The sequence below is a fragment of the Dreissena polymorpha genome, chromosome 12 (assembly GCF_020536995.1).
Source record: "Dreissena polymorpha isolate Duluth1 chromosome 12, UMN_Dpol_1.0, whole genome shotgun sequence".
Taxonomy (NCBI): Eukaryota; Metazoa; Mollusca; class Bivalvia; order Myida; family Dreissenidae; genus Dreissena; species Dreissena polymorpha.
Genome location: NC_068366.1, coordinates 10,186,783 through 10,209,902, shown reverse-complemented (window position 1 = coordinate 10,209,902; position 23,120 = coordinate 10,186,783). Strand labels below are relative to the sequence as shown.

The following is a 23,120-nucleotide window of genomic DNA, read 5'->3' as shown; positions in this document are numbered from 1 at the left end:
AACACAATTTGGGCAGAACCATTTTTCATCTGAGTTTTGCAAAAGTTTATAGTGATCAACATCAATATTGTTACAGTCTTTGTGATTCCAGTGATCACAATCGTCACATTGCACCGCCTTATCCTGTCTCCTGACAAACTTGCTGCATATGCCACATCCTGAACGCGGACCAGGGTTGCTCTCAATGTCACCAGCCAACAACAACAGCATTGTGACAGTGGTTTGAACACATATAACTACATCCCTAATAATTTCATACATTTTAGATGTTGGAAATGATTTCCCAAATAATGATGTTAAATAACTCTCACAAATTTGATTTGCCAAATTTTAATGTTAAGTATGTATACTGAAGTCATTTTTATTAAACAATTTAAAGTTGCAACCGTTTTTTAGTATACTGTAAGGTCATTTAATGTACAAATAAACATAATTTTTATATCCATAATTAACAAGTATAATATTCCAATACATCTCAATAATAAACTAACCAACAATAAAACGCATCATATGCATACAATTTATTAGGGCTTGATGAACAGGGCATTAATAACACGCTCTGTAAATACATATAAACTCAAACAGATAAAGTCCAAACAAAAGCAAAAACATAGATCAATTATAATAAAAATATAGGTAAATGAACAGTTTAATATAAACTGTATTAAAACCTTATGACAATAACTTATGACTTAAACATACAGCACAAATATAGTAAAATAAATAAAATCCCACACATTTTAAACAGTTGATTTGCTTTTTTTGAATCAGTATACCATTTTGATATACTGTAATTTATATTTAAATTTTAACATTAAAAGTGTTTCTTACCACATTATAAAGTTATTTTGTAAGTAATCTCATATTTTAATTTAAATGTAAATTTATCATTCTGATTTATACACAAAATAAAATTACAACAAGAGCTGTCACCATAGGATGACTTATGCCCCCTATAAACGTTTGATAGAAGTTATGAGCTTTTTTCAAAACCTAAACGCAGATTTCAAAACCTAAACACGGACTCTAAGTTCAAGGTCAAGGTCACAGGGGTCAAAATTTTTGTGCGTATGGAAAGGCTTTGTCCATATACACATGCATACCAAAAATGAAGGTTATATCTCAAGGGACATAGAAGTTATGAGCATTTTTCAAAACCTAAACGCAGATTTCGAAACCTAAACGTGGACCCTAAGTTCAACGTCAAGGTCACAAGGGTCAAAATTTTTGTGCGTTTGTTAAGGCCTTGTCCATATACACATGCATACCAAATATGAAGGTCATATCTCAAGGGACATAGAAGTTATGAGCATTTTTCAAAACCTAAACGCAAAGTGTGACGGAAAGACGGACGGACAGTCCGATCACTATATGCCCTCCTTCCGGGGTCATAAAAATCATACAAAGAATTAATAAAATATATGATATTTAAAACAATATCTTTGAAGTATAAGAAGCAAAAGTCCTTGGGCCCTAAGGTGCTAACCTGAGACCATAAGGAACTAAACCATTCTGTCAAGGTGGAGTTCAAAATAATGAAAGAACTTTATCAAACAAAATATTTTATATAGGCCAATTTTATTTTTTTTTTACCTCGGCTGAGATGTTGTAAGAGCACATGTTCTGATTAAGATTCATGAAGATGAATGAATTTCTAGAGTATAAATGTGCTGTTTTTTTTAGTTTGACCTAGTGACTTATGTTTTGAGCTCACATGACCCAGTTTCAAATTCCACTGAGATTTCATGGTGACTAATGTTCTGACAAAGTTTTAATAAGATTGGCCAATAAATTTGTCCATTTGAGCGTTAAGAAGGCTTCATTCAATGAGAAACCTGGGAATAATGCATGTGCATAAAGTGTCGTCGCATTTTAGCCTGCGCAGTCTGCACGGGCTAGTCTGCACAGGCTAATCAGCGACAACACTTTCCACCTAAATTGGATTTTTGCTAAGAAGAGACTTCATTTAAACGAAAAATGTCATAAAAGCGAAAAGTGTCGTGCCTGATTAGCCTGTGCAGATTGCACAGGCTAATCTTGGACGACACTTAATGCACATGCATTATGCCCAGCTTTCTCAGAACATGACTCAAATCTACATAAGTAAAACTGACTCATCCTCTGGCGGCCATGTTATTCAAGGAACCGGAACAATTTCTCCATTTCGGCCAAGATAATATAAGAACAAATGATCTGACCAAGTTTTGTGAAGATTGGACTGTAAATAAGACTCCTAGAATACAAGGTTTTATTTCAGCCATATAAAGAAAACTGCCCACACCATTGCAGCAATGTTTTTTTAAGAAACCTGAACAATTTGTCAACTCAGCCAAAATATCATAATAACAAATGTTCTGACAAAGTTTCAAGAATATTGAACCATAAATTTGACTTCAATAATGTTGACACAGTTTCACTAAAACCATTGAGGAAAACTGCCCCGCCACCTGGCGGTCATGTTTTTCGATGGACAGACACCATTTTCGAACTCAGCTGGAATATCATTATAACTTATGTTCCTAACAAGTTTCATAAGATTGGACAAAAAAAGTTTTTACTATTGCCATTTAAGGAAAGACATGAAAATATTTTCCAAATCAGCTGAGATTGCATAAGAACTAATGTTCTGACCAAATTTCATTCAGATTGCACAATAAACAAGCGATTGCCAAGCAATATGGTCCCCTACTGGTGAAACTCCACCATTGTCAGTAAAAAATTATATACATTTTTTTACATTTGTTGCCATAGCAACCACAATTTTTGACGTAGGAACAAAATGAATTGACACGCATAATCTTTATATTGCCATCTGTCCATGTTTCATTTAAAAATATGAAGAACTTTTTAAGTTATCCAGGATCCAGAAAAGTGTGACGGACTGACAGACTGACGCACAGAGCGCAAACCAGTAGGGGACAATAAGACTTTTGAACAAAGCTTATATATCATTAGAACAAACACACTGACCAAGTTTCATGAAGATTTGACTATAAATGTGACTTTCAGAGTATAAACAAGTATTTTCTTTAATTTGACCAAATGACCTACTTTTTGACCTAATGTGACACAGTTTCAAACTCAGCCAAGATATTATTGGGACAAATGTTCTGACAAAGTTTCATGAAAATTTGACAATAAATCTTGCCTCTACAGTGTTAAAAAGGTATATGTTGACGACGCACAACAGATGACGAACAACGGACAGAACAATCACAATCATAATCAAACATATCTGAGGAGACATCAGCTGAGGAAGTCTGTGACCTCTGCCAACTCCCTCTGTCGGGCCTGTTTGGAAGCCCATCGCGCCTCCGCCAGTTCAGGGGGCAGCCTCCACTTCTCGTGGAATATCTGTTTACCGCAGTCTGGACAGAACTTGCCCTCTGAAATCATGGGGATGATTACATTGATGGTGACTGGACTGCATTAGCAGAAAGTGTCATCCCAGATTAGCCTGTGCAGTCCACACAGGCTAATCTTGGACAAAACTTTCTGCCTAAACTGGATTTACGTTAAAGGCTCTATAAAGGTGAATTTAGGTATTTTTTTTTTCTTCATATTTTATTTATAAAGGTTATCAAAAAACAATATATATATGCTATTGGACATAATAAAAAAAAATGAGCAATACAACTTGTTTTTAGCTCAAAATAAAGTGTTCTCCAAGTCAATTGTGTTTACAAACAATCAGTTTATTTACATCGCTGTTTACTCTCGCAAGAGAAAGTGAAGTGACTCAGATCACCAAAAATATAACGATGACTTTTAACGTTTTCCAGTATCACCTCACAAAGCAGGTCTCTTCTAAATGGTTAAAATGTTTGTAGTGACCTAATAAGTTACTTTCTGCTGGTAAAAAGTTTTTAAAATTGAATTAAAATTGAATTTTCTTTTGGCTATTTTTAGCATATGACAACGCTCTGAGGCTACACATCACGTTAGTTACAAAAATGTAAACATTTCTTCCAATTATGAAACAGGTTTATCTTCCATAATTCTTGACAACGTTGTACCTAAGCTGTGTTATTAGAAGTTTTTATGCAAGAGTATCTGAAATCCGGTAAAAATTAGACCAGTTGATATGCATAATAATTGGATTTGTGACATTTATAGAGCCTTTAAATCCTTTAAATGAGACTTCCTTCAAACGAAGAATACCATAAAAGCGGAAAGAGTCGTCCCTGATTAGACTGTGCAGACTGCACAGGCTGATCTGGGATGATACTGTACGCACTTGCATGATGCCCTGTTTTCCCGAAGTTTGGGAAGATCTTAGGGTCGGAAATCATGGGAATGATAAAATTACATCAATTATAACAGTAGTAAAACAATGATTTTGAATGTTGTTAATGAAACAATAAGAATGTTGCCAACAGTGATAATAAAACGTATGCTAGCAGTGATAATAAATGTTTTTTTATAGCTAAAGCGGAAGTCAAGGGCAGCACCCTTCCATTTTTATGCCCAACCCTTAAAAATATGTGGCCCCATTCCATTTGTATGCCCCAACCTTTCAATATGTCCCGCCTTTTTTGTACTTTTTTTTTCATTTGGCAAGGTTCTTGTTAATACTGAAACACCCAAAATGTTTATTGGCTTGTGACGATTTTTTAAAAGTATTTCTTGATAATTTTATAAGTACCGTAATTACTCTATGTTTTCGGAAACTTAAAAATAATTATTTTTTTTCGTGTCCGAAAATGAAGGTGTCAGAAAACTTAGAGTCAAAAATTGAAGTGTCCGAAAAAAACGTAAATTGTATCAATGACTACCGGTAATAGCATGCGCTTTTTAAATACCATGCCGTATAGTATAAATTACAGTTATATATATTTGCACTGCATTTTAAATAATTTAAAATGCTTAATTTATTTGACAGAAAGTTACTACAAGGTTGTACTTTGACCAACGAGTTCAAAGATGAGAATGTGACGTACCGATACTCGCTAGTATGAACCTGTAATTAACGCAAAAAAAGCAAACTATGAATTCTTTGTTTGTTCATTTCAGATAGTTTTTTTCTAACACCTTCCATTGTTTGTAAAACTTGCAATAGGGTGCATCACACTTTGAAGCGTTTAGTATTTGTCACAGTTATTTTACTAAGAAGGGGTAGGACCATTGCGGTAGATAATTGAACTGCTCATTGGTACTGCCCCTGGTAAGTGTCATAATGCTTATGCTATCGAGCGAAAACATTGTTTAATACCGGTTTACAAGGTTACTTACCCAATAACGCAATGTAATGGTCCATTGCCCTCAGGCATGCACCTTCCATGTTTTATGATGTTAATCTGGTTGTAAAACCCCATGATCGAAGTGTCATTAGATATCGAAAAACAGGACCGAAATTTGGTAAAATAGCGCTGTAAAATATTCTGTCCGAAAACTTAGAGACATAAATAATGGACGAAAAATCGTGTGTCCGAAAATTAAGAGTCATGAAAAATAATTATTTTTGCTAAAAAAGGGGGTGTCCGAAAACTTAGAGTGTCCGAAAACATAGAGTAATTATGGTAGTGTTAATAAATACAAAGAATATGCCTCCTGGAATATAGGCTGAATTGATCATTGAAGAACTTAATTTGAAACAGCATAATTACAATCTCAGCCAAACATGGCCGGACCGATGCACATGTCCTGTAAAATTTTGTAAGGTCCGGCCTGTCGGTCAAATTTACAGGACCTATTTTCAGGTAAAAAAAAGAGAGGTAGGGTAGCTTAGGTAAACAAGTATCGGCTACTTTCATTTTGGAAATGTTCTTAAGATATTACGAAGGAGCGATTCCCAGCAGAAAATTAAAATGATTGATGAGAAAATGTATATTTACTGTTAACATGCGTTCAACTTTTTTTTTGGATATGTTTTAACTAAACAAGACTAGTACCATGTATGGCGTGTATTATTATTTAAAGTCAGATACATACTAGTATGTGCGACCGTGAAATTAATAGCTTTTTAATCATTTATCATTTTATATCATTAAAACTATGATCCCAGCAATGATACCATGTTATTTTACTTAATATATTCTGAAGCCGGTAGGTCCTGTAAAAATAGAGGAGGTCCTGTATTTTATCCCATTTTACAGGACCTACTGTCCTGTAAAAATTTGCCTAGTTTGGATTTTACTGTAATTAAGTATATTAAAATGTACAAAGTTTAACATTTATCAAGACAGTGGTTGCCCTATTTCTGTTCAGGCCTCTCAACATAGCTTGTTTCTTAAGGCTGAATCCCACAATGTGAAATGATGATAACAGTGATTTTGACTTTGAAGTCAACAATCATAACAGCATCATGTGTTCTATTTGTTCAGTTGATGATGCACAAACCTTTGAAAGGGGGTGTTTTTAAGTATTTCGCTAGACAGCCATGATGATAGAGATGTCCACAGTAGACTCGCTCGACTCTCTTACGGGGGTCCTTGGCCACTGCCTGTAATACACCCAGTACATGAGTGCAAAGTGTCGTCCCAGATTAGCCTGTGCATTCCGCACAGGCTAATTAGGGACCACACTTTCCGCTTTTATTGAATTTTTAGTTTAAAGGTCTCTTCTAAACCAAAATCCTAAGTAGGAAGAAAGTATTGCTACAGTTTAGCCTGTACAGACTGCACAGGCTAATCAGGGACAACACTAAACGCTCATGCTAATCAGGGACAACACTTTACGCTCATGCTAATCAGGGACAACACTAAACGCTCATGCTAATCAGTGACAACACTTAACGCTCATGCTAATCAGGGACAACACTTTACGCTCATGCTAATCAGGGACAACACTTAACGCTCATGCTAATCAGGGACAACACTTTACGCTCATGCTAATCAGGGACAACACTTTACGCTCATGCTAATCAGGGACAACACTTTAGGCACAGGCTAATCAGGGACAACACTTAACGCTCATGCTAATCAGGGACAACACTAAACGCTCATGCTTATCAGGGACAACACTTAACGCTCATGCTAATCAGTGACAACACTTAACGCTCATGCTAATCAGTGACAACACTTAACGCTCATGCTAATCAGTGACAACACTTGACACTCATGCTAATCAGTGACAACATGTAACGCTCATGCTAATCAGTGACAACACTTGACACTCATGCTAATCAGGGACAACACTTAACGCTCATGCTAATCAGTGACAACACTTGACGCTCATGCTAATCAGGGACAACACTTAACGCTCATGCTAATCAGGGACAACACTTAACGCTCATGCTTATCAGGGACAACACTTAACGCTCATGCTAATCAGGGACAACACTTTAGGCAAAGGCTAATCAGGGACAACACTTAACGCTCATGCTAATCAGTGACAACACTTTAGGCAAAGGCTTATCAGGGACAACACTTAACGCTCATGCTAATCAGTGACAACACTTAACGCTAATGCTAATCAGTGACAACACTTAACGCTTATGCTAATCAGGGACAACACTTTACGCTAATGTTAATCAGGGACAACACTTTACGCTCATGCTAATCAGGGACAACACTTTACGCTCATGCTAATCAGGGACAACACTTTATGCTCATGCTAATCAGGGACAACACTTTAAGCTCATGCTAATCAGGGACAACACTTTACGCTCATGCTAATCAGGGACAACACTTTACACTCATGCTAATCAGGGAAAACACTTTACGCTCATGCATTAAGCCCGGTTTTCCCAGAATGAGGCTCATTTTATTTGCTTCCACAGTTAAAACCATGGCTGAGGGGACAAACTTAAAGGAGAAAGTTGAAATAACCTGTAAAATGTACCATAATTAAAATGTTTGATGAAATTTACAACATCAAAATTTGCCCCATTAGTGCAAAATGGTACCATGTGCTTTGTAATTATAATGTCCCATGGTGCCTTTTTGCACCAAGAGAACTAAATTATTGTGTTTTTTTTTGTTAGTAGCAATTAATATGTATGCATGCAAGCCGTTACTTTTATGTTCATAGTGCGCATAACTGCATAATTTAATCAGACTAATAAAGTGATCTTTACATATCAAAGGATGTGCCCAAGCAAATCTTTTTATAGAGTGAACAAAATTCACTGATCGCCTCCAAATGTGCACTATTCATTTTATTCTGAATAAACAATGAGATGTTCAATTGTAAACAAAAATATCGGTGAAAATGAAGGATGTTCCCTGATGATGCGCTTTGTCCAAGTATTGGGTAATTGTGGGGAAATGAGTAACTCTTCAAAAGGGCAAAGACTGCTAGAGTGGAACAACAAAATGTGAACCCTGCAGGGATACAATATCAAGCTTCATCAAGTCCAGATGTGTCTACAAACTGACAAACAAATGAAAATTGATTACAAAATGCCATATTTTCAATTTAAGGCAATCGCTTACTAAGCAAATATCAGAGCGGAAACAACCCGAAAATAGACGCATTACCATTCAATAGGGATAGTGCATATAAAAAGTGAAAGAATTCTGATCATTAGTGTCTAACATCACAATCCGAAAGGAATTATTATTCAAAAGGCCATGACTCCTGAAAGAACAAGCAAATTCATTGAACTGATATCCCCCGCAATTATACTTCTGGACACAAAAGGCCAATGTGCATCATCCCTTTTATCCATATATATATACTCAAACCAAGTTTCAATGAAATCAGTCAAAGCACTTCCAAGATATGGCTCCGGACACACAAACAAAGCATTTTTTCAAGATACAAAGGGCCATAACTCCGTTATTATCCAATGGTGTACAATGCCATTTGGCGTGCATCATCCTCTTATCCATATATATATACTCATACCAAGTTTCAATTAATCCGCCAAAGCACTTCCAAGATATGGCTCTGGATACAAAAGTGCTGGACCGACGTACCAAAGGACGGACAACGCCAAAACAATATCCCTCCGCCTATGGCGGGGGATAATAATTGGAGCTCAACCACCTGACGAGGATGCTTAGAATTACTTAGAATTATAATGTCCACCCTGTAGGGATGCTGCATATTAAGTTTCTTCAGAGTTGAATAATTAGCCCTTTACCACTTAGATACGTTTTTTTTTACACATTTATTGTCCCTTAGAAAGTTTAATATAACTAAAGACCTTTCTTTCAAGATTCAAGTTTTAAAGGCTTCATTTCCAACACTTAGATACTGGTGAGCAGCAAACAGCATACAACCTGAACAGTCTGCGAGATTCTCGCAGGCTGTTCTGGTTTTATGCTGTTTGCACATAGCCATTTTCACTTTGCCTCTGAGTGGAGGGTTAGTGCATGAGATCTCACATGGTAAGAAGTTAGTTATTAATAATCAAAGGGCAATTACTCCTTGAACAATCAGTGAACAAGAAAGACCTAAAAAGGAGGGGCATGCCCACTCTATCAAGATGCCGCATATCAAGTTCTATCAAATTTGGATGATAAGTCTCTGAGATCTTGCCAAGAAAAAAAAGGCAATAACTCTATAAAAATCATTGGACAAAATCCCATCACAAGGGTTCAGATTTCAACCCTTTAGGGATGACACACATCAAATTCAGATCATAAGTGTCTGAGGTCCTGCGCAGTGACAAAAGAGTGAAAGATGGAAAGATACAGTGACAGACAGTCGGACAGAAACTATTATCAGAAAAATTTGTTTTAGACCCATGTAAACAAAATTCCATCAAAGTTAGAATTTGAACAGACAGACTATGCAGCGACTAAATAATTCCCACTTTTGAGGAGCATAAAAATAGGCAAAACAAAATATGAGCCCCAGATTAGCACTGTCCGCCTTACCTGGATTTTTGCTAAGAAGTGACTTTCTGTAAACAAAAAATATCATAAAAGCATAAATTGTCGTCCCTGTCAAGCTAATCTTGGACAACACTTTACTCACATGCATTAAACCCCCTTTTTTAACCCCCATTTTTAAACCCCCTTTTCATGGAGCAGGGCTCATATATATTCCAGGACATAAGCACATAACATTATGTTCTATGAATGCACCATATAAACCTTGCCTTACATTTCTCTGAGTTCTTAACATGGCTTCTTCCCTAAGAATGTCTTACTATGCCCACACTTCTTAAAACTGCTCATTATGAAAACTTCTAAAAATGCCCACTTCCCTAATGAGTGCTTTCTTAGAAATTTTCCTCTAATAAGTTCTCATACTGCCAACTTCCTTGATTTCTAAATTTTTAATGAAGCCTACTTTTCTGCAAAGTTTGTACCTACTTTTTTAAGAAGTTCAAACTATGCCTACTTGTTTAAGAAATTTAAACTAGGCCCAATTCTTTGAGAAGTTCAGACTAAAAAGTTGTAATAATGCACATTTTTACCTCTGGGTCTCTGAGCATGACCCTCTCCCTGCAGCATGGACAGTTGAGCTGTGGGTATCTCTTCACACACTCTGTCACCAGGAACTGACACACCTCCAGCAGAGAGGGGCGGGGCTTGAATGGTGGGTCCCTGTATGGGAAAACATGTGTTTTCTCATTCTAGGAAAATGTATTAGTATAAAGTGTTGTCCCAGATAACCCTTTGCAGTCAGCACAGGCTAATCAGGGATGAAAAAAAAATCTGAAACTGGATTTACGTTTTGAATAGACTTCCTTTACACTAAAAATTCCATAAAAAGCATCCTCTGTGATTAGCCTATGCAGACAAAAGGTTTACCTGGGCCAACACTATACACACAAACATTAGGACACATTTTCCCACAACAAGTTTTTCAAAATGCCTAAATTTACAATTCGTTTTATACTGATTAACATGTTTTAAAATATTCTATAGACTGTCCAAGTCTGAATTCTTAAAACATTTTTGTTCAGTTGGATAATGTACCGAAGTCAAGTACCGGTACACTCATTTTTGATTAATATTTTTAGAAACAATAGAGTGATCAGAAGTAATGTAATCCTTTTTTAAAGAAAAAAATAACATAGTGCTTTAAAACAACTTGTTTTTATAAGAATCTAAGAAGAAGCTGATTTTACTGAGAACGAGTGAAAGAGGTCATAACAATAAGATGTAGTATTTGCTTATTAAGTCATAAAGAGGTACTTCATAATTCATTTCCACCTTAAGTTCTTGAATAACGACAGGAAAACACTGGGTTTAAAATAAATGATGCTTGATGTAAAAGAAATTAAAAATCAGTAAAAAAACAAGCTAATGGACAGAAATATATGCAAATCATAAAAATTAAACCCTATAGGAGCCTTACTTTTAAGCTATTTATTGACTTCCATTTCATGGACACAAAAAAATATGGAAAGTTCAGTGAAGATATTGTGGAATGTGAATTTTTTTTTGGTAATAGCAAATGGCAATAAATGTAAATGACCTGGCACTATTTGACTGATTATGAAGCCTTCATTTTATGACAACAAACAATTCCAGAAAGTGTGGTGGAGATAAAATTAACTCTTTCAGTGCTGGAACCGAATTTTAAAGGCCTTTGAAAACAGTTTGGATCCAGATGAGACGCCACAGAACGTGGCGTCTCATCAGGATCCAAACTGTTTGCTATTCTGATAGTATTCTTTGAAAAAATCGAAGAAAATGCTAATTTTAGAACTTCAGCAGAAGACAATTTAGCAGACGACAAATTTTCCAGCATGCAAAGGGTTAAAAAAAAATGCACATGTAATAGTACAGTAAAAAGATAATACCCGCTAATGAATATAATAAAAATAAATATAATAATAAATGTTATTATAATAATAAAATAATATTAAGAAAATAATTAACAAAATCATTTGGGGAGTCAAATGAAGACATATATTTTTAAAACTTGGTAAAGTAATTTTTACAAGCATTATCTCCCTTGAATCAGAGAATAACAAGCATATGTAGAGATAAACACACTTCTTACACCATGAATTATTGTACTTTTGAAGGCTGCATATTGTGTATTTTAAGACAGAGTTCTCTTTTTAGTCTTGCTTTATCAGATTGTGTCACTTACATCAAAACTCATTATAAGCAAATAACTTAACCATATATAACTCAAGGAGTTAGCAATATCTACAATGAGTATGGCAGGATACAGGTTAGTGCCCTGTATTATTGAAAATTACATTATATTTGCAAGTTGAAGAAATGTACAAGTGGGATTAGCTGAGCTGTCTAAAAATTTGGTGTCGAGAATAATAATAAGTATGTTACTTGAAATTTCAATGATGTTTAAACACATTTTATAAATGACTAAAGGACATAACTTGACATGTACACTTCCACATAAGTTCGTGCATTTAACCCTTTCCCCCATTAGAAGCGAAGTGAAAATGACTTTGGCAACCAGCATAAAACCAGAACAGCCAGCGAGTAACTTGCAGTCTGTTCAGGTTGTATGCTGTTTGCTGCTCATCAGTTTCTAAGGCTTGGAGATGAAGCCTTAAAGCTTGAATTTAGTAATAAAGGTATCTTATTAACCCATTTATGCCAAGTGGACTCTCCCATCCTTCTAAATTGGATCAATTTATTTCCAAAATTAGGGATGTCTAGTATATTTATTTCTATATTTAGAATATTTCATAAAGAGATTCATTTAAGCAAACAGCGCAGACCCAGATGAGACGCCGCATTATGCGGCGTCTCATCTGGGTCTACGCTGTTTGCAATGTCCTTTTTTCAGGACGCTAGGCATAAATGGGTTAAATATAGTTTTCCAAGTAACTACAAATGCTTCAAAACACATATCTAAGTGGTGAAGGATTAACTAAGTTCCTCACCTTGGTTTGGGTTTCAGTGGAGGCTGGGCACATCTCCTTGCTATCTCTAATGCCTGGCCAACAAAGAACTTCTTTAACAGATCGGGAAAGTTGCTTTCAGCTGCCTCAATGCTACAAGAAACAAGTGAACATTCAAACAGCTGTAATAAACCTTATGGGTCCAAGTTACAAGATTTGGGCAGCAAAAAATAAGCCAGTAACAATTAATGATGTTTAATATTTTCAAAAGTGTCATCAAACTGAAATGTGTTGTGAAATATATTCCTTATCTAACGTGAACATCTTATGTTTAACATTTTCAAAAGTGTCACCAATTTGCAATGTTATGTGAAATATATTTCTTATCTTCCATGAAAATTTGTGTACAATAATGATATAAAATCTTTAACTGCATCTCTTCGTGCAGTCACTATTGACCAATAGACCAACAAACATTCTTTTCTATTCAGTGTAAGTATAGACCAACAAACATTCTATTCTATTCAGTGTAAGTATCATGATGTCAAAATAGATATAAATATGAGTCTTGCTTGGGGAGAACTGGTCTTAATGCATGAATGTAAAGTGTTATTTAGGATTAGCCTGTGCAATCTGCACAGGCTAAGCAGGGACGACACTGTCTGCTTATATGGATTTTTTAACCTTTAGAATAAGTCTCTTCTGATCTAAAATCTATTCTAGGCGGCTAGGCAGAAAGTGTTGTCCCTAGTTAGCCTCTGTGAGGAATGCACAGGCTGATCTGAGATAGGAATGCACAGGCTGATCTGAGATAGGAATGCACAGGCTGATTTGAGATAGGAATGCAAGGCTGATCTGAGATAGGAATGCACAGGCTGATCTGAGATAGGAATGCACAGGCTGATCTGAGATAGGAATGCACAGGCTGATCTGATATAAGAATGCACAGGCTGATCTGAGATAGGAATGCACAGGCTGATCTGAGATAGGAATGCACAGGCTGATCTGAGATAGGAATGCACAGGCTGATCTGAGATAGGAATGCACAGGCTGATCTGATATAAGAATGCACAGGCTGATCTGAGATAGGAATGCACAAGCTGATCTGAGATAGGAATGCACAGGCTGATCTGATATAAGAATGCACAGGCTGATCTGAGATAAAACTTCACACACTTAGTCCAGTTTTCCCAGACCAATGCTCATATCAGTATCTCAGAATGCTACCTGACTTGTTCTACCGGGTAGTTATCTGGAACTGTGAGTTTGAGTCCTACCTGACTTGTTCTACCGGGTAGTTATCTGGAACTGTGAGTTTGAGTCCTACCTGACTTGTTCTACCGGGTAGTTATCTGGAACTGTGAGTTTGAGTCCTACCTGACTTGTTCTACCGGGTAGTTATCTGGAACTGTGAGTTTGAGATTCATCCAGTACAGGTCTTGAACAATCTTTAAGTGCACCTGTCAACATACAAGATACAACCTTTCTATCATAAAGTGAACCATAAACAAGAAAAGTCACAAAATCAAGAAATATTTCAATATACCATCATATAAATGCTACAACTGTTCTAATTATATTACATTATTAAAAAAAAAAACATATACAAGGATTTATCTGAATGTCATATTTACTGGTAAAAAGCAATACAGCACTGACCTGTTTGTTTTTATTTTGCTGTTTTATTTATTTTAAAGTAAATTTATCTACATCCAAACATTTTATATCAACAGGCATTCAATTACTTTATTAAGAATGTATACAAAATATTTGACCTTCCTAACATTTCATTTGGAAATGGACCTGTACATCAATATAAAAACTTTCACAAGATTTGATAAGTACTGTTTAAATTTGAAACAATTTTACTAAAATCAGACTTGTTATTCTTCTATGACTGCAATTATGTCAGAAATGAGAAAAAAATTTGGAATATAGTCCCAAACATATGTCTTGTTCTAAGAAAACTGGGCATAATGCATGTGCATAAAGTGTCGTCCCAGACTGCACAGGCTAATCAGGGACGACACTCCGCTTAAAGTAGATTTTCGGTAAAAAGGGACTTCCTTTAAACAAAAAAATACCATTAAAGTGGAAAGTGTCGTCCCTGATAAGCATGTGCGGACTGCACAGTCTAATCTGGAACAACACTTAACGCATATGCATTAAACCCAGTTTTCTCAGAACGCGACTCATATTTAAATGAAAGTCTTGAAATCCAAGACAGTGATGTACTACATACCGCAGAGAGTTCCTGTTTAAGTTTCAACTTGTCCATCTCAGCTATGAGGTGTCTCTTGATAGCTGTTATCTCGTCACAGGCAACACACAGGGGGTTGTTCACTATAAATTCTCGCACATACCTCATCACTGGCAGAACCTGCAGAGGATTTATTGACAAAGTTCTTTGTTCTTCATAATAAACATTAAAAAAACAACTTAAACCAGTAAAATGGCAAAGTATTAATATTGTACAAGAGAATTAACTACTAACACTTAATGTTATCAGGTTATCATGATTAATCCAAACATATCAGCCTTGCTCAGTTTTAATGCATGTGTTAAGTATCATACCAGAGAAGCCTGTGCAGTCTGTAAAGGATAACAAGGGATGACCATTTCTACCTGACCTAGATTTTCCTTAAGAAAAGACATCCTTCAACCCTTTCAGTGCGGGAACCGAATTTTGAAGGCCTTTGCAAACAGTTTGGATCCAGATGAGACGCCACATAACGTGGCGTCTCATCTGGATCCAAACTGTTTGCTATTTTGATAGTATTTTTTGAAAAAAAAATCGAAGAAATGCTAATTGTAGAAATTCAGCAGACGACATTTTAGCAGACGATAAATTTCCCAGCATGCAAAGGGTTAAACAAAAAATCCCATAAAAGCGGAGCCCATCTGGGTCAACACATTATGCCCATTCATTAAGCCCCGTTTCTCCAAAGCGAGGCCCATATACAAAATATTACAAGCTTCCATACATTCTCAACACAAACCTGTCTTTGCCCCAAGCGACCCCTCACATCTTCATCACACATCCTTACTAGACTGGCCAGCAGTCTCTCAGACAGTGTCTTGCTGGTCAGTTGGATGACCACAGGCTCCTGGGGGTAGCGGTCAGGGAACTGGAGTATAACGTTCACATGCTTGTAGTCTGTTTGCCTGAAATGTTCACAATCATTTAGACAGTCAACATCCGTCTTATAGAATATATATTTGATTTTTGTGGTCAATAAATCAGTCTTGCTTTTGGGAAACTGGGCAAAATTCCTGTGCGGAAAGAGATTTACCACATTAGCCTGTGCGGATGACACAGGCTATTCAGAGACAAAACTTTTCGCCTGAACTGTTTTTTTTATATTTTCGAAGACTTCCTTTAAACATAAAATACCATTTAAGCAGAAAGAGTCCCTGATAAGCCTGTGTGGCTTATTTACCCCCCCCCACACACACCCCCTGCTTTCCCAGAGCAAGGCTTGAATATATTAATATCATAAATTGTTCAAAATAAATGCCCAACCTTTTCACAGACGCTTTAAAGGCATCAAATGTCTATCATAAGATAAAGTTCTTCATTCATGAGTTCTTGTTTACATTTTTATTGATCACAGATGAAGCTAGAAGCTAATGACAATATGAAATAGACCTGTAGTAAGATGCAATATACCAGTAGAAAAGTATAACAGCACTATATTTACTGCGTACTCATGAAAACTTGTGTTGAGGTCAGTCTTTCAAATAGCAGTACCTGACCCTATACAGTATACAACCTTCGTCAATCTTACTTGTAGCCTGCCCTGACCTGGGCAGGTACACATGTGACCAGAGTAAAGCCTTCAAGGGTTGGAATCACATGTTTGGCCTCCTCAAGTTCAGCCGCCAATGCCTCGCTCATATTGCAGATGAGCCCTGAAGATAAAGTGTAAACGTCATGTCAGCTATGAATATGAAAATAAAACTATGAAAAGCTTCAAAATTCAATAAGTACAATGCATATCAAACATCGACTCCCAAGCAGAAGGTCTTTCCTGACGCTATAAAAGCTAGGTCATATAGATGGCAGTATAAGCTTTGTGCTCCTTATACTTCATCATGCTACATTCTCATGAGGTTGGGAAACCAGTTTCTACCTATTTGCAGTCCCTTTATGGTGGTCTTTTGTGGCAAATAACATATTTTACAATTGCATGGTGATGTACAAAGTTACAGTATGGCTGTTTTATGGCCAAATTTGACCTTTAACCTCTGTGTATGACCTTGACCTTTGAGGTAGGTAGAGGGGTGTTACAGGCAATAAGTTTCTTTTGATGGTGAACATTGGTAATACTGTACCCTAATTACTTTAAGTTTTTTGGACTTACTTAAAAATAATAATAAAATTTGTGTCCCAAAATTTAGAAACAAAAAATATTTAAACAATACAGCTGTCCTAAAAATATAATATGTGTTTGAATATTCACAGACACTCTAAAAATATTTCATTGTGATCGGATTCAGGTATGCAATGTGTATAGCATCAATTTTTTTAAGGAAATATAACACTTGCTTGTAAAATACAATTCTGTACAGTAAAAAATACTTGTACAGGGTTCGACACTAAGGCACGTCCGACAGACATTGTCTAGTAAGATCGGTGGTCGGGCTAGTAAAACTGTGGGCTAGCTTGTCCGACTGGTCGTACATACAAAATCTATACTGATTCATATAACTATAACTAACCAAAAACCTTTTTCTCTTAATGTGTAAAATAACTATTGTATCCATTATTTACATCAGAACAAAACTAGCGTATATAAATAAACGCGGAGCATTCACATGATTCAACGCTAATTATACGCGAAGGAGAGCTTCCCGCAGAAATAGCTTGTTTCCATTGGTAAAGTTGTTATGAATATTAACCCTTTGCATGCTGGGAAATTTGTAATCTGCTAAAATGTTGTCTGCTGAATATCTAAAATTAGCATTTTCTTCAATTTTTTTCAAAGAATACTATCAGAATAGCAAACAGTTTGGATCCAGATGAGACGCCACGTTTTGCAAAGACCTTCAAAATTCGGTTCCAGCACTGAAATAGTTAATGATTTTCTGAAGTGTCGTAGAACTTTACATCATGTTTTTACGACTTCTATCGAAAATCGGTATCGTCAATGTAAATATTTTGGCGTAGCAGACGAAAGAATGTAATTTAAAGAGTGACTTTGTTCGAGATTGGATTTTCATCCGACAAATAAGTTAATAAAGAAGAATCCGACGGTAAAACTGACACAGATTATGATGGAAAAGGGCATTGGAGCTGTGTTGCATGGAGCACAGCGGTCAAGGAGGCCAGAATTTGATAACATTTAATAAATGTCACCTGCTGTACCGACATCATTTGTTTAACTGGTGATAAACAGTGAAATTACAACAAACAATTTATGTTGTTAAATAGTTTTATTTTATTTTTTACTCTGTGCATCAAAATAACTTTCTTGTGTTCACTAATTATTTTCTGATAAAATCTGATTAAACAGTTACACGACACAATTCTGTTTATTTGCTATGTCATTTATGGTCTAGTAGACATCAGATTCGGGCTAGTACATTTTAAGAGGAGCTGGTCCGATGGTCTGGCTGTAAAAAAAGTTAATGTCGAACCCTGTTGTATGTATGTTTTATTTTAAGCTGATGAGTGTAATTATTGTCTATTTTCTATATTCTTAGTTATCTACCCATTAACGCAAATGCAATGGTCCATAGCCCTAAGACATTTGTCTGCCAGGTTTTATGACTTTCATCTGGTTGTCAAAACGCATGATCTAAGTGTCACCAGACAAAGGCAACTGGACAGAGTTCTGGTAAAATAGTGTAGTAAAATAAACTGTCCGAAAACCTTGTCATTATTTATGGACAAAAACCGTACGTCTGAAACACAGGTGGTTAGCATGTGGCTATGATATTTATTAGTGAAAACATCATTTTGAATGATAAATAATCATATTATAACCAAAAATTAACTTTTCTGAAAATAAAATTCTCTATCAAATATATATATAACAAGGTATGCAACTCAAAATCACCCCAAAACAGGGTGCATCGCTTTGAACAGCCATATCTTTATCAATTGTGCAGCGATTTTCACGATCTCGGTCTTATTCAACGCAGAAATGAATTTCCTTGCAAAAGTTGCAAAAATAGCGATAGCGTCTTTAAGCATGTGCTTTTCCGTACCAACGCTCTTTCTGCTGACAGAATTTTCCGAGGGCACCTGATTGGTCCATTTTTGTGCATCTTACACTGCGAGTCAGGACAGTCCAAATCCGTGACGGCCTAGTCGCTTAACAAGATAATCATAAATCTGATTATTAAATGATACAGATATCAATTTGTGTGGTTGTAATAGCAATAGTAATGTATAATAATGATCATTGTCATTCGAACTGTTATTATCTTGGCTGTCAATGTCCATGCATGAAAAAAGCTGGTCGTCATTAATCAAGGCCGTCGTCATTTTAGGCAGTATTGACCAGACTTTAAACACAGTTTACTGTGATGATGTGCATGAGGATAATTGCAGTGTGGACTTTCAAAATGAAAAAGAAAATGAAAGCCTGTTAAAATCTTTTTGTACAGAATGCTATTAGAATCTATGATGAGAAAATGTATATTTACTGTTAACATGTGTTCAACATTTTTTTTGGATATGTTTTAACTAAACAAGACTAGTACCATGTATGGCATGTATTATTATTAAACGTCAGATACAAATGTGTGACCTTGAAATTAATAGCTTTTTAATCATTTATCATTTTATATCATAAACACCTTGATCCCAGCAATGAAACCATGTTTTTTTACTATTATATTTAAATATTCTGTAGCCAGTAGGTCCAGTAAAAAAAGAGGAGGTCTTGTATTTTTCCCCATGTTACTGGACCTACTGTCCCGTAAAAGTTTGCCTAGTTTGGATTTGACTCACTGCATTTGGATTGCTATAGTGTGCTTTCCACAAGTGGGCTAGAAAAACAACAAACATTTGTAACAAGAATAACACATGATTATTTTACTCCAATTTTTTCTTTTACTAGTTTGGTCTATAAAATAGTAAGCCTGACAGAACATCACTGTCGAATTGTTCACATATTTTTTTAAATGTCAAATCTCAACTTTTGAGTAGCTGTTTGTTTCCCTATTGTTGAAAATAATTGAATGTCAACACAATGAGCCAAGTGAGAAAATACCCTACATAGATCATAACGCCCCTATGTTTTTATTGTTACATGTACCTCTATACTTTAATGCTGCCCAAACAATTGCATTTCAACTACACCATTAAACAATCACAGCGTATTTATACCACATGCTGGTTATTTAGGGCCCATTTGTGACTAAAATCCATGACCCAGTGTGTAAGCAATACATTAAAAAACAATACCATAACTGGAATTAAGAAACTAGTCTGGGTCAGTTCATTTCAAGATCTTAAAGAGAATACATACAGGCAGTTCTTTAGCCTTTAGGATCTGCGGATCAACTAATGCGTTCATCACTACAGAAAATGACTGGCTGAGTTTCCTTTTGTTAACAAGATAGGTGACTTCAATATTTACATGGAAAAATGTTCTTACATGCTATACATCGCGGGGAAGAAAAGAAATCTCATTTTAAGTCCACGAAACATCTGAATAAAACTATCCGAAATGTGTTACAGGTCGTAAGGGTGCACTAAAACTACGTACATGTCTCAAATGCGAATATTCTACAAGTTAATACGTTTATACGTACTTTAACGGGCGCTTCGAGAAACAACTTCACGTTATTAACCGCAATGGTGTATAGTAAATTAGTAAATATTGTACCAAATGTCAGTTAAAACGTCAATTCCAGTGACCCATAATTCATTTCGGCATAACCAACTGATGACTTCCGGTTAAATGGAAACATTTATTCTTCTTGCGCACTAACGAAAATAATCAACTTCGGTGAATACAGTATGTATCAAAATGTCTTTTTTTGTCAGATAATGTAGGATATGTTACCTAAATTATATGAATGTGTATATGCACTCAAGTAATTGTCACGCAGAGTTGTCGTTCCTTGCTCTCACAATCTCCATGCACAGTTGTCGTTCCTTGGTCTCACATACATGTAATGTAACCGTTGTGCAAGAGATTGTTAAAACGTATCTGTCTGTGGCTACAGCCATTTTCATTCAATTTTCTAATCGTACTCATTCTTCGTCATCATTTTAAATGACATTTATTCTACATGATCCCACCCTGGGGCATTATACTTCATTAAAACAGTTCAATTGTCATAGTGTGGCGCATTTAAAGGGGCCTTTTCACAGATTTGGCATTTTTTAATTCATTCATTAAATGCTTTATATTGATAAATGTAAACATTGGATCGTATAGGCTTCAGTAAAAAATCAAGAATAAAATTAAAAAAAGGAAAAGAACATTGCCCGGAGCAGGTTTCGAACCAGTGACCCCTGGAGTCCTGCCAGAGTCCTGAAGTAAAAACGCTTTAGCCTACTGAGCTATTCCGCCGAGTACACATACTTGACGTATTTTATACCTTATATAAGCAATCTTTGTAGTTTCACAAAATTTAACGACAAAAACAGAACTCTCCAAATTATTCAATCGTTTCGCGTTGCAACGCTTTATAATTTTTAGGTTTTAAAATCGTCAAAAGATGCATATAATGGCTATATTAGACCATGGTAAATGTTCAGTATTACTTTTTCCTCACAAATATCATAACTAAAACGAAAATTTGCGAATCTGAAACAACTTTTTTCAATTTTGTCAATTTACCAAAGCGTGAAAAGATCCCTTTAAAAGAAAATTTAAAAACTGTTTACAACAGTTATGGATGGGTTATGTTGGTACCATCCCTTCATTGAAAGATTCAATGTGGTTTGGCAGTTTATTCCTCATTCTATTTGTTGTCGGGAGGAAGGAGTGTCTAAGATAGTCTGTCATGCAGTATGTTATGATGTGTCTGATACTACTGCATCTTGTGGATCATGCACAGACGGGCGGAGGTAGGGATCAGATGGAATGTCGACTAGATTTTAATGATTATTTACATCTAAGTGACTTGAGTGATTTTTCCTCTCTTGGAGGGGCTTTCCCGTGTCCCATGTCAGCTATCAACTGTTATATCTGCTACTTGTAGTTCTATAGTCCCTTTCAGATAACAGGCAGTGCGCCTTGGACGGATTCAAGCTGGTCAATCCGTCTGCGTGTAAGGGCCCCAGTCGGTTGCAGCGTACTCCAATGCTGGTCGCACTTAAGCGGTGTATGCGTGATCGTTTAGGCTAGGTGGGCAGCTGGACGTGTTGCGTCTCAGGAAGCCGAGGGTGGTGATTGCCTTCAAAATGACTGCGGCTTCATGAGATTTCCAGGACATTTGTCCGAGATTGTCATTCCAAGGTATTTTCCTTCCTTCATAGCTGGTAGCTTTTGCCCATGGTTTACATACTCCGACTTTATTGGGTTGCGCTTTTTGGAAAGTCTTTTTCCAATTTCTGAATGTCGTTTAGGTCTAGCTGGAGTGTTGTTGCATCCTCTGCTGTCCTGATCCGTCAGTACAGAGAATGTCGGCGACAAAGAGCTGAGTTTTTGATGTAACAGTACCTTATAGACCGTTTAGGTACACCAGAGAGAGCAGTTATCCAAGGAGAGAGCCCTGAGGGACGCCCGATTTGACGTCGGCTGAATTTGAGAACTGTCCTTCAACTAGGACACGTATATGCTTCATCCTGTTAGGAAGCTAGATATATATCCAGGTTAGTTTTAAGCTATGCATTTAGCTCGATTGCATAGAAAGCCCAAGGCTTATTTGAAACGCTATCGAGTCCGTTTCCTGGGACTATAACCAATACTTCATGTATATGGGACAGATCAAAAGAACTCTCCTACAGAAGGGATCGAACGCGTGACCTCCCGGTCGCTCGGCGACACTATATCCATTTCGCCACGGCGACCTGTATATCCAGGTTTGTACTGGCCCTCTGAATGGATGCTGAGTGGTGGACACACTACTGAACTGCTGGTTTGGTTTGGTGGCCTTTATTCTTTGGGTCAGTGTGTGCCACTCATTCTTTCTTCTGTGATGAGACACCAGAACTGTCGCAGCGCTTGCTCTTATTGAAGGAAAAGAGTTTCTTACCAGTGTCATCAGATGAAAGGTTATAAACATACGACACATTCGTACTAGTGAATAAAATACTTCTGGGTTCTGTAATCTATGGATTCATCAAAAATAGACACACATAAAATTAGCATAGAGATCTATGTTTGGTCTGACCTTGTTGATAGTTATGTCCATAGATGCCTCTACATTTAGATCGAATGTATCGTAAATGATAGATACATTAAAATAAAATTAAGTGTTTCAGTCTATATAATATCGGTAAAACAGTTAAAATTAAATTGGGGGAAAGGTTTAAAGCGTTTAC

General features: G+C 36.3%; 2 protein-coding genes across 3 annotated transcripts in view; one reads left to right on the top strand and one right to left on the bottom strand.

Annotated features, from left to right (window-relative positions):
* Window positions 1-314: 314 nt before the first annotated feature.
* LOC127852309 (uncharacterized) lies at window positions 315-20,590 on the bottom strand. 2 transcript variants are annotated; one of them, XM_052386245.1, is made up of 10 exons: window positions 20,435-20,542; window positions 18,881-18,986; window positions 16,456-16,579; window positions 15,667-15,832; window positions 14,910-15,047; window positions 14,045-14,127; window positions 12,710-12,820; window positions 10,313-10,442; window positions 6,340-6,442; window positions 315-3,386 (listed from the first exon to the last, which is right to left on the bottom strand). In XM_052386245.1, exons 3-10 carry the CDS (start codon window positions 16,563-16,565, stop codon window positions 3,247-3,249), a joined length of 981 nt encoding a protein of 326 aa, XP_052242205.1. In that variant the 5' UTR covers window positions 16,566-16,579; window positions 18,881-18,986; window positions 20,435-20,542; the 3' UTR covers window positions 315-3,246. The 2 variants fall into 2 exon arrangements, with proteins under 2 accessions (XP_052242205.1, XP_052242204.1); XM_052386244.1 differs by lacking the exon at window positions 18,881-18,986 and having other exon boundaries at window positions 20,435-20,590.
* LOC127852310 (baculoviral IAP repeat-containing protein 7-B-like) overlaps window positions 20,555-23,120 on the top strand; it is a 31,478-nt gene continuing 28,912 nt past the window's right edge. The window contains exons 1-2 of the mRNA XM_052386247.1: window positions 20,555-20,640; window positions 21,854-22,092. Coding sequence (XP_052242207.1) covers window positions 22,052-22,092 — 41 coding nt within the window. The 5' untranslated portion in view covers window positions 20,555-20,640; window positions 21,854-22,051. The remainder of the gene's footprint in view (window positions 20,641-21,853; window positions 22,093-23,120) is intronic.